The sequence below is a fragment of the Sinohyriopsis cumingii genome, chromosome 3 (genome assembly GCF_028554795.1).
Source record: "Sinohyriopsis cumingii isolate HCF-2022 chromosome 3, ASM2855479v2, whole genome shotgun sequence".
Classification (NCBI taxonomy): Eukaryota; Metazoa; Mollusca; class Bivalvia; order Unionida; family Unionidae; genus Sinohyriopsis; species Sinohyriopsis cumingii.
Genome location: NC_142963.1, coordinates 11408341 through 11421677, shown reverse-complemented (window position 1 = coordinate 11421677; position 13337 = coordinate 11408341). Strand labels below are relative to the sequence as shown.

Genomic DNA, 13337 nt, shown 5'->3' with positions numbered 1-13337 from the left:
TTAAATACACAAATCATGCCTCTGTTACAAATAATGCCACATAAACTGGCTTAAGCACAGAACTTAACCAAAGTCATTGAAACATGATATACAAGTCACAGTAACCAATTTTTGGTAAATTTGTGTTGTACTCAACAAGTCACATCTACATAGCAAGTTGCATGACTCTGGCAAATAATGTCAGAGGAATTGACATGAATGCACAAATAAACATTACCTACTTGTGTGAAAAATAAGTAAAAGTGCCCCAATTTGCAATGGGTGTTATTTTACTGACCAAGATTCATCCCATATAAAGTTGCATGCCACATTGGCTAAAAATACCATAAAACTGACATAAATGCAAAATTGAACCAGTCACTTACATGTGAAATACTGGTCAGAGTGACCTACTTTTGGTAGGATGATGTACTGACCAATATGCATCTACATATGATGCTGTATGAATCTGTGACCAATAAAGCTAAGAAAATGATCTAAATGCAAACTTTAACCATTCTTACATAACCATAAAATGTAAGTCTTGGTGACCTAGTCTTGGTAGGGTGATATTGTAATATGAACAAAGTATATCTACAGATGAAGCCAAATGTCTCTGGGACAAACAATACCTGATAGATTCCATCAAAATTACCAAACATTAAGTAATTACTTCATGCACACATAGGAAAATTAAAAAACATAAGAAGGTTATCAAATCAACATTTACTGCTTATTATATGAATCAGTTATCAGAACACTGTAAACTTAATACATCTATAATTAAATACATGAATGGCTATGAATCTGGTCCCTCTCTTCACAAAACTCTAATATAGCAATGTTTGTCTGGTCTCCATCAGCCAAAACTAAAATCAAGTACATTGATAATGCACTATCTCATGCACTATTTAATGAGGGTGAACTGAGCAGTGGGGACCTTAAAGTGATTTTTCATCCTCCTAATGTCACCTCATTGTGTCAGCCTATGGGTCAGGGTGTACAAGTATTATGCATATTTAATTTAATTGTTTCTTTGGTAGTTTTAAATATTGTTTGATTTCATTACATGCAATTGTAATGTAACATTGCTTGCTGGACTTGACCTTGTCCAACACTGAGTTCATTTCTGCTTGACCTGACTATTTTGTATTTTTTTAATTTTCATTTTATGAAAACAACTAATAATAGCTTCATTATTCTCTACGTTTATGAACTTAATATCAGGATTATTATTCAGGTAAACAAGATGGAGTAAATAAATTGATCTGGGTCAGGGTTTTGGAGTTTCCTCAGTGAATTTTACAGGATAATGTGTTGTAAATAAACAAGGCTCATTAGATCATACTAGAAGGTTATTTTCTATTAGGTAATGGTTTTTTAAATAAAGAATTGTGACCTGAGGTCAAGTAGAGAACAATATAATCTTGTGATTGTGAGGATTTGGTATTTCATGCTTTAACATCTAGCACCTTCAAGTTGTATTATGTTGTGACCAGTTTGGACTGAATTTTATTTTCTTCAAATTACTGAATTCAAGTGACTATTTTCTCTTGAAATACAAAAGTGCTCTGATAAAATTCTTGAATAAAGTCATTCACTGGGATTTATAATATATTCAGACGTGGAATTATATTACTGTGATTCAACAAAAGACTGCTGACACATCTGCACTCCATAAGCTATAACAGACACATAATCACCTTCATTTTTGGATTTCTTCAGGACTTGTACTGAGTTTTATTTAGGATTTTATATTATTAGGACTTGTGTTTGTAATTCTTGGATTATTTTGGGATTAATTCACAATACTGTAAGCTCTTTTTCTTCATTTTCACTTTGTATTCTAGGAAAATAAATTATTTGTTAAATTTTACAAACCCTGTTGTCTTTCGCTCTTTTCTGTTACTTATACATAGACTCGTAACACAAGCACTAAAGAAAAAATATCACTGCAAGCTTTTAACAATGCTCACTGAGGTGATAGATAATGGAGATGGTATGGTAGATAAGATAAGGAATGTGAACCTAAAAGATGTTTTTTTCTGGATCGCACAATCATGGGAAGAAATTGAATCCCAAATTCAGTCAAGATCATGGAGAAAGTTGCATTTACAAGAAATGGTGCAAGAAAATTGTGGTACCTTTGTTACAAAAATTCCAGGCGGTGAGAAAGTTAATGATGATAATGTACAGGAATGGATGGAGAAAGACAAGCAACAAGAACTGACTGACCACAGCATAATAGCTCTGGTGAACTGGGATGACAATGAAGCTGATGAAGATAATGACACTGGGACTGGACAACATGGAAAGAATTATTCATAGCAAAGAGGTCAATACACTTGAGGTGTCACTGGCTTACACTGAACAACAAGAGGAGGCAACTACTACTGATATCATGTTATTGAGATGCTGGTACGACCTCACTGCAAGGAAGAGAAGTGAAGCTGGGAAGCAAACATTACTCATTATGTTAAACAATAACATTTGCATCTTGCCACACTGTATACTAAATTTTGCATTTAATCAATTTAAATCCATTTTTCAGTTTACTTGATTGAAATTTATTTCTTCAAATATTAGTTCTGTACTCTATTATAATCTTAGTTGTACTGTAGAATAAATATTAATAGATCTGATTTCATACTTATACAGCACTTCCATTTAATTTGCAATTTGTTTTGCCCCCCACCCACCTCCATTTCTGCATTTTCCGATATTTTCGGTATTCCAACCACTTATCCACCCTGTTTAGGTCAGATAATCAGGACTCTACCATACCAACTTAATGGGATCAATGAAGACCAGAGATATATTGAGAGCATTACAGTAAGAAAGCATTCTACAGTTAATTTCATTCTTACCAAGAAGCCTTTCTCCTTCAATTGTTGGTTCTGATCCTCCCCATTGCAGAATGTTATAGAAATTGACTCCATTTGATTTTTGTTCCACAACATCCTGTGCAGACCCCCAAGCTTCTGTGGCTTGTGTCCAATTTCCCATTTGTATGGCCTGTGCCACCTTCTCAAGGCTACTGTTCACTGCCAGATACCCACTCAAATCAACAAGGGACTAAACAGACAGAATGAATGGATTCTACACACTATGCCATGTTTAAATGTTTATTAGAACATACAGTAAGTGTGAACCTAAAGAAAACTATGAAGTTAAAAAAAACTTGTCTAATAATGTCTTGGCAAACATTTGGCAAATTAAATTGAGTCTGATTACCATTCTTATTGAAACAATCACATGCTTAAACAATTATTTCATAAACACTTGAAAATAAATGTCCTTCAATCGTGTATTTATAATATAAGATAAAAAAAAACAAGTACTATGTTTTACATTTATATTGTGTCCAGTGTCATGAATAGAAATGAAGTATATATACACTAATTATATGACATGTTCCCACACACCACACACAAGCAAGAGTAAAACAACAGAAATGAACAAAATTGGGCAATTCAAGCACAAAAGTTGTGTATCAGTCATTACCAATATGTACTGTGAACTATCCCCAAAAAATTCTTATTAAGAAAGGAACACATATCCACCGCTATGAACACGTAAGATCTATCTGTTCATTTGTCACTTTTTTGACAACACATGTATGATAATGAATAATCAGTGTCCATGCTAGGGGGTTATTTAGCAAATCATCTGCCTTGACCCAAAAAGTGAAGTTTACTTTGCCTTGCATTGACTCCCTTTTGTTTCAAAATAGTGCATTAATAATCAACCTAAAATGTCAATACAAGTCAGTTTTCCCTTCAAGGAGGAAGGCAGAAAGTTTGAAAAAGAAGTTTTATTCACTTCAGTCAATTTTGGTGCTATTTTTATGGTCATAAATACCTGAAATCATAATGCTATTGACAGAATTATCATCCTGTAATTATAATGCTATTGACAGAATTATCATCTTGTAATTATAATGCTATTGACATAATTATCATCTTGTAATTATAATGCTATTGACAGAATTATCATCTTGTAATTATAATGCTATTGACAGAATTATCATCTTGTAATCATAATGCTATTGACAGAATTATCATCTTGTAATCATAATGCTATTGACAGAATTATCATCTTGTAATTATAATGCTACTGACAGAATTATCATCTTGTAATTATAATGCTATTGACAGAATTATCATCTTGCACAAATAATACATGAACCTTGGAAAACAAGTGAAAAATTTAATTTGTTTAACCCAACCTGAAATAAATTGTGACCCAGTGGACATATGCATGTCCATTACTAATAAATGGTAAGCACTTATCCAATATTTCATCATTCTGATGTATGACAAATGGACTTCTGCAATGGAAAACTGTTGCCAATTTACAACAGTAACCTATTTTTTATATTGCCATTATATTTTATAACAGAAACCTATTTTTTATATTGACATTATATTTCACAACAACTGTGGTGAAGCAGTATAAGAAGAGTGTTCAAATCCCATAGCACAACATTTGGGACAACACATTTTCTAAGCCAACCAGGACAAGTGCTTTTTTCCTATTTTACAAAAAGTCTGGCAAAAGCTAATTTTCATACTTTAATCACTTTATCTGGCCATTTCTGGGCATAATGAATGAATGCATGAATCTATCCCCCTTTATCCTCTCTGGGCATAATGAATGAATGAATGAATACATGAATCCATCCCCATTTATTCTCTCTGGGCATAATGAATGAATGCATAAATCTATCTCTATCTATGCTCTCTGGGCATAATGAATAAATGCATGAATCTATCTCCATTTATCCTCTCTGGGCATAATGAATGAATGAATACATGAATCTATCCCCATTTAATTCTCTCTGGGCATAATGAACGAATGCATGAATCTATCCCCATTTATTTCTCTGGGCATAATGAACGAATGTATGAATCTATCCCCATTTATTCTCTTTGGGCATAATGAATGTATGAATCTATCTCCATTTATCCTTTCTGGGCATAACAAATGAATCCATGAATCTAACCCCATTTATTCTCTCTGGGCATAATGAACAAATGTATGAATCTATCCCCATTTATTCTCTCTGGGCATAATGAACAAATGTATGAATCTATCCCCATTTATTCTCACTGGGCATAATGAATGAATGCATGAATCTATCCCCATTTATTCTCTCTGGGCATAATGAATTAATGTATGAATCTATCTCCATTTATTCTCTCTGGGCATAATGAATGAATGTATGAATCTATCCCCATTTGTTCTCTCTGGCATAATGAATGAATGAATCCATGAATATATCTCCATTTATCCTTTCTGGGCAGAATGAATGAATGCATGAATCTATCCCCATTTATCCTCTCTGGGCATAATGAATTAATGCATGAATCTATCTCCAATTTATCCTTTCTGGGCATAATGAATTAATGTATGAATCTATCTCCATTTATCCTTTCTGGGCATAATGAACGAATGTATGAATCTATCTCCATTTATCTTTTCTGGGCATAATGAATTAATATATGAACTATCTCCATTTATCCTTTCTGGGCATAATGAATGAATGAATCCATGAATCTATCTCCATTTATCCTTTCTGGGCATAATGAATGAATGCATGAATCTATCTCCATTTATCCTCTCTGGGCATAATGAATTAATGCATGAATCTATCTCCATTTATACTCTCTGGGCATAATGAATTAATGTATGAATCTATCTCCATTTATCCTTTCTGGGCATAATGAATGAATCCATGAATCTATCCCCATTTATTCTCTCTGGGCATAATGAATGAATGAATACATGAATCTATCTCCATTTATACTCTCTGGGCATAATGAATGAATCCATCCCCATTTATTCTCTCTGGGCATAATGAATGAATGAATGCATGAATCTATCTCCATTTATACTCTCTGGGCATAATGAATTAATGTATGAATCTATCTCCATTTATCCTTTCTGGGCATAATGAATGAATGCATGAATCTATCTCCATTTATCCTCTCTGGGCATAATGAATGAATCCATGAATCTATCTCCATTTATACTCTCTGGGCATAATGAATTAATGTATGAATCTATCTCCATTTATCCTTTCTGGGCATAATGAATGAATCCATGAATCTATCCCCATTTATTCTCTCTGGGCATAATGAATGAATGAATCCATGAATCTATCCCCATGATGATGCTTTGATTTCAGTTCACTGAATCAATATAATTAATCCAATAAAATAAATCTACAAGTGTCTGTTTCCTTTATGTACTGATCAGATGACAGTAATGAGTTTTTCATTTTTTTAACTGATTACACAGAAGGTTAATGTCAATGTACAGTACTGCATCTGAAGAGAAAAAATCATGCTAACAGAGCAGCCAGCGTCTGCATTTAAACAACAAAAACTTAGTTCTAATCACGCTGGTACAAGTAGTTGTCAAATGAGGTGATCTTCCTTCTTGTATAAAATGAATTTACTAAATTATTTTTGCATGGAAGATCATAAGGAAGATTCAGTAAATTCAAGTGAAAGTGGAAGGACAAGAATGAAAGGTTCCCACTGAATCTATTCCCTCCAAGAGACACAAGCCAGATTCTGTGACAGCAAAAATGTAAAATATGACACAACTAGAGAAGAAAAAAAGGTTGCAAATTCATCTAGTGTATTTCTAAAGAGAATTGACAAATTCAAGATTTAATCAAGCAAGTCTCGTGAAAGATTGTGCAGCACAGTATATGCATGAAATTTGACAGCATATGCAGAAAATTCAGAAACTAGTGTTGCTGACAGTTCACTTGGAAAGACCATTTCAAAATTAAATGAGAATGAAATGCAAAACAAATAAGGGGCCCCGAGTGGCCGAGTGGTCTAAAGCGCTCTCCGTTGCGGATCACTGCCATCTCACCTCTGTCTGCGTGTGTTCGAGTCCAGGATTCGGCCAATGTGGGTATGTGAGAAAGCTTGCCAGTAGCTTCTCGTGGGTCAGTGGTTCTTCCCGGACTTTTCCTGGGTTCTTCCTCCACCATTAATACTGGCCGCCATGCATAGCCTAACTTGTGCTGAAAAATGGCGTTAAACCCCACAACAACAACAACAAATAAAATGAGAGCTCTCTTTAACAAAGCCTATACCAATGTCCAATACGGAAAACCATTTTTGATATGGAAATGCTGTGTGCACTCCAGGAGAAGAATGGGCTTTAAACTAGGTACTAATTATGAGAACAGACTCAGGGCATGAAACTTTGCTCTGTCAAGTGATTGAGTCTTGAGAGACGAAATTAGGGAAGGTCTGAATTCCAGGAAATTCATTTCCATTCTTGCTGATGGAAGTACTTATGCTACCATATCAGAGCAAGACAGTAACAAAAACTAAAACATTAAGAATACATATGTTGTGTACCGTTTCTTTTATTTTAATATTGATTAAAATACATGTATGTCATGTCTTGGCATGAGATTGAAATTAGGGGAAAGTTCCAGAAATAAAATGTACTAACATTCTATTGGAATACTTCAAATAAAATTTCTTAGACTGCCACCAGAAATTATGACTGTGAGGTGGTCCTAATTGATATAGCAGAGCATGTTATACCAGACATAACAGATATCATGTATGTGACAGACATAACAGATATCATGTATGTGACAGATGTAACAGATATCATGTATGTGACAGATGTTAACAGATATCATGTATGTGACAGACATAACAGATATCATGTATATGACAAAAACACTGAATATTTAGACTGTATAAAGTCTACACCTTATTAATGCTTAAGTTTGGTGGTAAAACTGTCTTACATTTGTGTATAAGTAGGGACCCCATCCAAGTGTGGAATCTATCGGCGATATCCAGGAATCTCCCATGGCAAATCCCTTAAAGTTACACTTAATATCTCCAGTTGTGATAGCCTGTAATGAAACAAAAAACAATTTGTAGTAGCAAAAATTAAAGAAAGAAAACTGCTAATGGTAGTATGAATTCAAATTTAAGTTTAAATTATGTTGGTAAGGAACTGCTCATCATGCATATAAATGTATTTATGAATCTTAAAACAATAGATTAAATATACCTAACAATCAGATGGAATAAGCACACAGAAAGAGGGACTAAAATGATATCTAATGTACTCAATCTATAAATTTGCTCAAACATGCAATTTAATCTTAAATACTTGCATGGCATGGTCCTTTGGTTGGAAATATCACTATTTTAGCTGAAAATAGCAGTAGTGTGAAAACAAGTAATTTCCAATACAAAACCATTGAATTTACCAGTCTGTAGTCCATTGGATTATTAGCCAGTTTGTGACAATGTTTACAAGAAATAATCCAGTGTATCACTAATCCAGAAACTGTATGGCTTAGACTTTCCAAGTTTGATAAACTGATCACTATTTGATAGGGGTGAAACATTTCATTGATATATCAATACTTTTGTTGGAACTATATACATATTGATACAAGAGAAGTAGAATTACTACAAAATGATACTTACCATATACAAGTTATTTTAGTCTTCAGCAGCCATGAATAACTATTATTATTTTGCCTTTCTATTCTTTAAATATAGAATTCATCTTCAACAGCATCTGCAGTCCTAGGCACTCATTTTTATTAGTAAAAAATGAAAAATACTATTGAGAATACTTGCCTGCCATCTGCAAAGACAAAAAAAGTGACATGGTTCATAATCTGCCCCCATCCCCCAATTCCATGCTAATTATCTTAATCCAGCAGCATGTTCAGCATAAAGGAATCAGCAAGGCTTATTCTCTTCATGAGAGACAGGAAGTACTAGCAAAGCAACAGAGAAACTTTGCTCTAAAGTTACTGAAATAATATAAAGTAATAATATAAAGTATTTAAACAATGATGCTATCAGGGTGTGCGATTGCATGAATTGTGCAAAATATGTATGAATTTGCACACCTGGAGAACAGTGATGCGTGAGAACTCCTGCAAACTAGTTGAAAGTCCCGCACTTGAAAATGTGCTAGGTGAAGGATATAATTTTTATTTAACCATTTTTGTCACGACATGTTTTTTGGGTAGTCAACAGTTTATGTATCTGAGGTCTTTAAGCATGACAAAAATGGTTGCTAACTAAATTTGATTGGCATATTGTGCCCTGGAATAAGCATTATGGCATAGAAGGAAGTTTACAAATGTGTGTATAAAATACAGGCTATCTAGAAAATTCAAAATGTCTGATACCCAGCGTGGTTCATTACATTTTTGTTTGCCAAATACTGGCTGTTGATAGTGATGGTCACACTAATTTTTAAAGTTATGAAGTGTATTGGATTACTGGAAGTGGAAAATTGTTAATGGAAATACCAGTGACTGATTTTGAGCCAGAAAATGGTGTTTAATACGAGTGAGAACTACATGTTGGATGGACAAAATTAGAGGACATGACAGTCAGTCTCCCTGTCAGCAGTATTTCAAGATTAAATGTAGAAAGGGCAGAATAGTGAGCTGAATTAAAATATAGACAATTTAAAAGCAGAATGCAATTTTCTTTTTTTTTTAATCAATCAATTTAGCCCTGAAAGTCATATGCTACAATACCATATATCCATATCAGGGTTAAGATAAACTAAATAAGGATGAAAAAAAAATGAAATTATGAAGTAAAGATGTTTATTTGAATACCCCTGTCTGTACAAGCAGACTATGACATTGACTGACTCAAACTTTTAACACAGAATCATAGAACAGATAAGAAATCTGGCCTAGTAGTCAGTAAACTACTGATTCAACAAGTAATATCTGAGCGCTGTAAAATTCTAAATAACAGCCACAAAGACCAGTTTCCCAAAATCTTCAAGCTGACAAAACTAGCTATGCATATGCCCTTTCAGAAGGAAGCAAAAAAAATATTCATACACAAATAAGGAACAGTCTATGCTCAGAAATAATTAATAGTTGTTGTTGTTGTTGGGTTAATGCCATTTTTCAGCACACGATAGGCTATACATGGCGGCCAGTATTAATGGTGGAGAAAGAACCGGGGAAAACCCCGGAAAGAACCACTGACCCACGAGAAGCTACTGGCAAGCCTTCTCACATACCCACATTGGCTGAATCCGAGACTCAAACCCACGCAGACAGAGGTGAGATGGCTGTGATCCGTAACGGAGAGCGCTTTAGACCACTCAGCCACCCCAAATAATTAACAGATTAATACCTATACAAAAAGAGGTGACATCTTTTAAAGATTTTGATTTCAGTAAAGCTCTAAAAAAGTGGAGTTTTGAAGTGTTAGGTAAATATTGAACCATGACTGTTTCCTCCTTCCCCTCCCTCACTAATTCTACCCTTCTTTTGGTGACAATGGGTTAAGTCCCACTTCAGATAAAATCAGGGCAGCATCTCTCCTTAAATTGTACATGGGGAACAAATTTGGAATTTTTCTTTTAATGCAGATTTTTTCACCAGTGAATGAGGATGCTGATAGAATATACAAAATTACCACAAAATCAGCAAGGGGGCTGATTTCAACCAGCTGAAGTTTATCACCTTGTGTAAAATTGAAAAAAAAGTAAAATAGAATAGGACTGGGTGTTGTCAATAGTTTTCCTTCTTCACTAACAAATACAAGTACCTGTGGCCACATCAGTCTTTTGCATCTGCAGGAAGTACAATGTGATAGATTTTGTTGGTATTAATTCTCATTCCCAAGCCCAGTTTTGTTCAAGATGAGATTTTCTTTGCACGTGGAAACAACTTTGTTCGTTCTGTTTTGAAGACAACATCGTAATGTCTTCCAAGTTTAAGTTTGACATGAAATTGGTAATAAGATGTTTTCAAAGCATTCATACCATGCAAAACAAAGGGCCTGGTGGCTAAAGTGAGTTAAATGGAGCCACTATGAAATGGTCTAAAATGACGAATGAAACTCACTGACAACCAACAGGTAGTCTGTGTGAATGTATTTTTGTTTTCTTGTCATCGATGAGAATTGCATACAAAATATACGATAATATATCTGTCTGTAATCTGCATACTGGAAATACAACCAGTATCTCAACATATGTAAAGGGGCACCACCTACCTTCCAAAGATAGAAAGACCATCAAGTGTATCGATATGCATCATATTACGGTTGTGTATCATGAACTGTATTGATATGCAGAACAGGTTTGTCATTTTACCCCTACTACTTGACAGCATTTACAACATTTTCACATGTTGATTGAATGCATGATAAGATAGTTTCCAAACAGAGCACTTCAAAGTTTTATTGTATTGTAATATTTAAGCAACCAGTCTGCTCTAATTGTCTCACACTGCCCTATATACAGTGAGATGTCATGTGAACTTGTGAATTAATGTTCAGTTTTTTTTACATATTCCAAATTACTAACTCACTGTAGTTTCAGGACCTGCTATGCTAGATATAGGACTTGCCACTAATCAAAACCCACTGGTCCAGAACATGTAGGTCCACTGCACTAGGAACAAATAATAGCATAATAAATCTCATATTCTGATCTTAGGGAGAAAGTGATGTAAAATGATCTGAAATCATGTGAGATTTCTTCTCACATTGCGAGATATTACATGTTTTAGATCAGTACATTTGCTTAACATCTACAAAGAGTCTTACCTCATACAGAACATTGCTTACTGCAGCAGTCATCTTTCCTCCATAGGACTCGGAGAAAATGAAGAATGGGATGGACTGAAAAATTATTAAAAATTTATATGGCATGTAACAAACTTTGCTTTAAAGTTAGATTTGTATTACTGTTGTGTCACGTCTGCTGACTTAAATTACCTTTGGTTTGGACAGTCAGCCACCATATACTACTCTACAGTTATACTTTGTGATGTCATCTGTGAAGGCCACCTACCGATAGAGATCATTTTCTGTTGTCGGATGAGGTAATCATCCAAGACAGGTTTCACTGTATTATAAACATAAATCATTATGTTATTTATTAATTTCATTATAATATTGATACACTGACAGTTGATTGTTTCCAGCAGTTTTCATGTACAGTTCTTACTTGTTTAGAAACTAAGTCAAACTGCAAACTGAATAGGCCCAGATATGCCATTGCATAATGAACTGGCAGATCTGAGTTCACAGAGTTTGTTAGAAGCAATCAACAGAACAAGAAACACAGACCCTGCTCAACCAGTGCATTAAGCAATGGCTGCTTGCAGTTAGATTCTATTTAAAAGCAAGCATATACAGTCATTTTACAGAATTAATGTTAATAAGACTATGAAGACATGCAAATGATCATATTATTTCTTCACCTTCAAAATGGTTTTTGTGTCTTAAAATATAACTGCAATTTAATTCTTACCTAGTCATGAGATATTTTGTAAATGCATGACATGATGCTTTGATACTAAAGTATGTAAAACTTAAATGTGACACGACTTGATATCAAGGTATGTAAAGGTTAAATGTGGCATGACTTGTTATCAAGGTATGTAAAGTGTAAATGTGACATGACTTGATATCAAGGTATGTAAAGGGTAAATGTGACATGACTTGATATCAAGGTATGTAAAGGGTAAATGTGGCATAATGCAAAGATACTAATGTATGTAAAGGTTAGATGTGACATGATGCTATGATACTAAAGTATGTCAAAGTTAGATGTGACATGATGCTATGAGACTAAAGTATGTCAAAGTTTGATGTGACATGATGCTATGAGACTAAAGTATATCAAAATTAGATGTGACATGATGCTAAGAGACTAAAGTATGTCAAATCTAAATGGTTCAGATGGTTGAAAGTTGGTTTATCAGAGAACAATGCAAGAAAGTTATAGCAGTTTTCACATGGCAATAACCATACCCCATATTTTCACATGGCAATAACCATACCCGTATTTCCACATGGCATTAACCGACCCCATATTTTCACATGGCATTAACCAGACCCATATTTCCACATGGCATTAACCGACCCCATATTTTCACATGGCATTAACCGACCCCATATTTTCACATGGAATTAACTAGGCCTCTATATTCTAAAAATGATTTTTGGTATGATGCTGAAGCTCATGATCAAAATTTGATACAATACATGGAGTGCATATAACACTGTCACTGAAATTAAGAACTCTGGTGAAGGGGCCCAAGTTAAATTAAATTTAAAAGTTGAACGAGTCTGGCTTTAAACTCATCTGAGTTACTGACAGTGAAAGAGTCTAACTTCATTCTCATCACAGTTATTGACTTAAAAGTGTTTTGGCTATGAGATAGAACTTGAAATTATGTGCTCAAAGAATGAGAATCTGAATCATGGAATCATGTCGTATATGAACCAAAAAGTGTATAGATTTCTCTCTTAAAAAACAAAGTTTGAAATCAGTTCATGCATAAACTAATA

The 13337-nt window shown here is 34.1% G+C and overlaps 1 protein-coding gene across 3 annotated transcripts in view; it reads right to left on the bottom strand.

Moving 5' to 3' along the window:
* Window positions 1-13337, bottom strand: part of LOC149802457 (retinoid-inducible serine carboxypeptidase-like) — a 75029-nt gene that overhangs the window by 42232 nt on the left and 19460 nt on the right. For all 3 annotated transcript variants that reach the window (XM_089951692.1, XM_089951693.1, XM_089951694.1), the window contains exons 5-7: window positions 11586-11660; window positions 7772-7882; window positions 2847-3054 (exon numbers count right to left, since the gene is read on the bottom strand). In XM_089951692.1, coding sequence (XP_089807818.1) covers window positions 2847-3054; window positions 7772-7882; window positions 11586-11660 — 394 coding nt within the window. The remainder of the gene's footprint in view (window positions 1-2846; window positions 3055-7771; window positions 7883-11585; window positions 11661-13337) is intronic.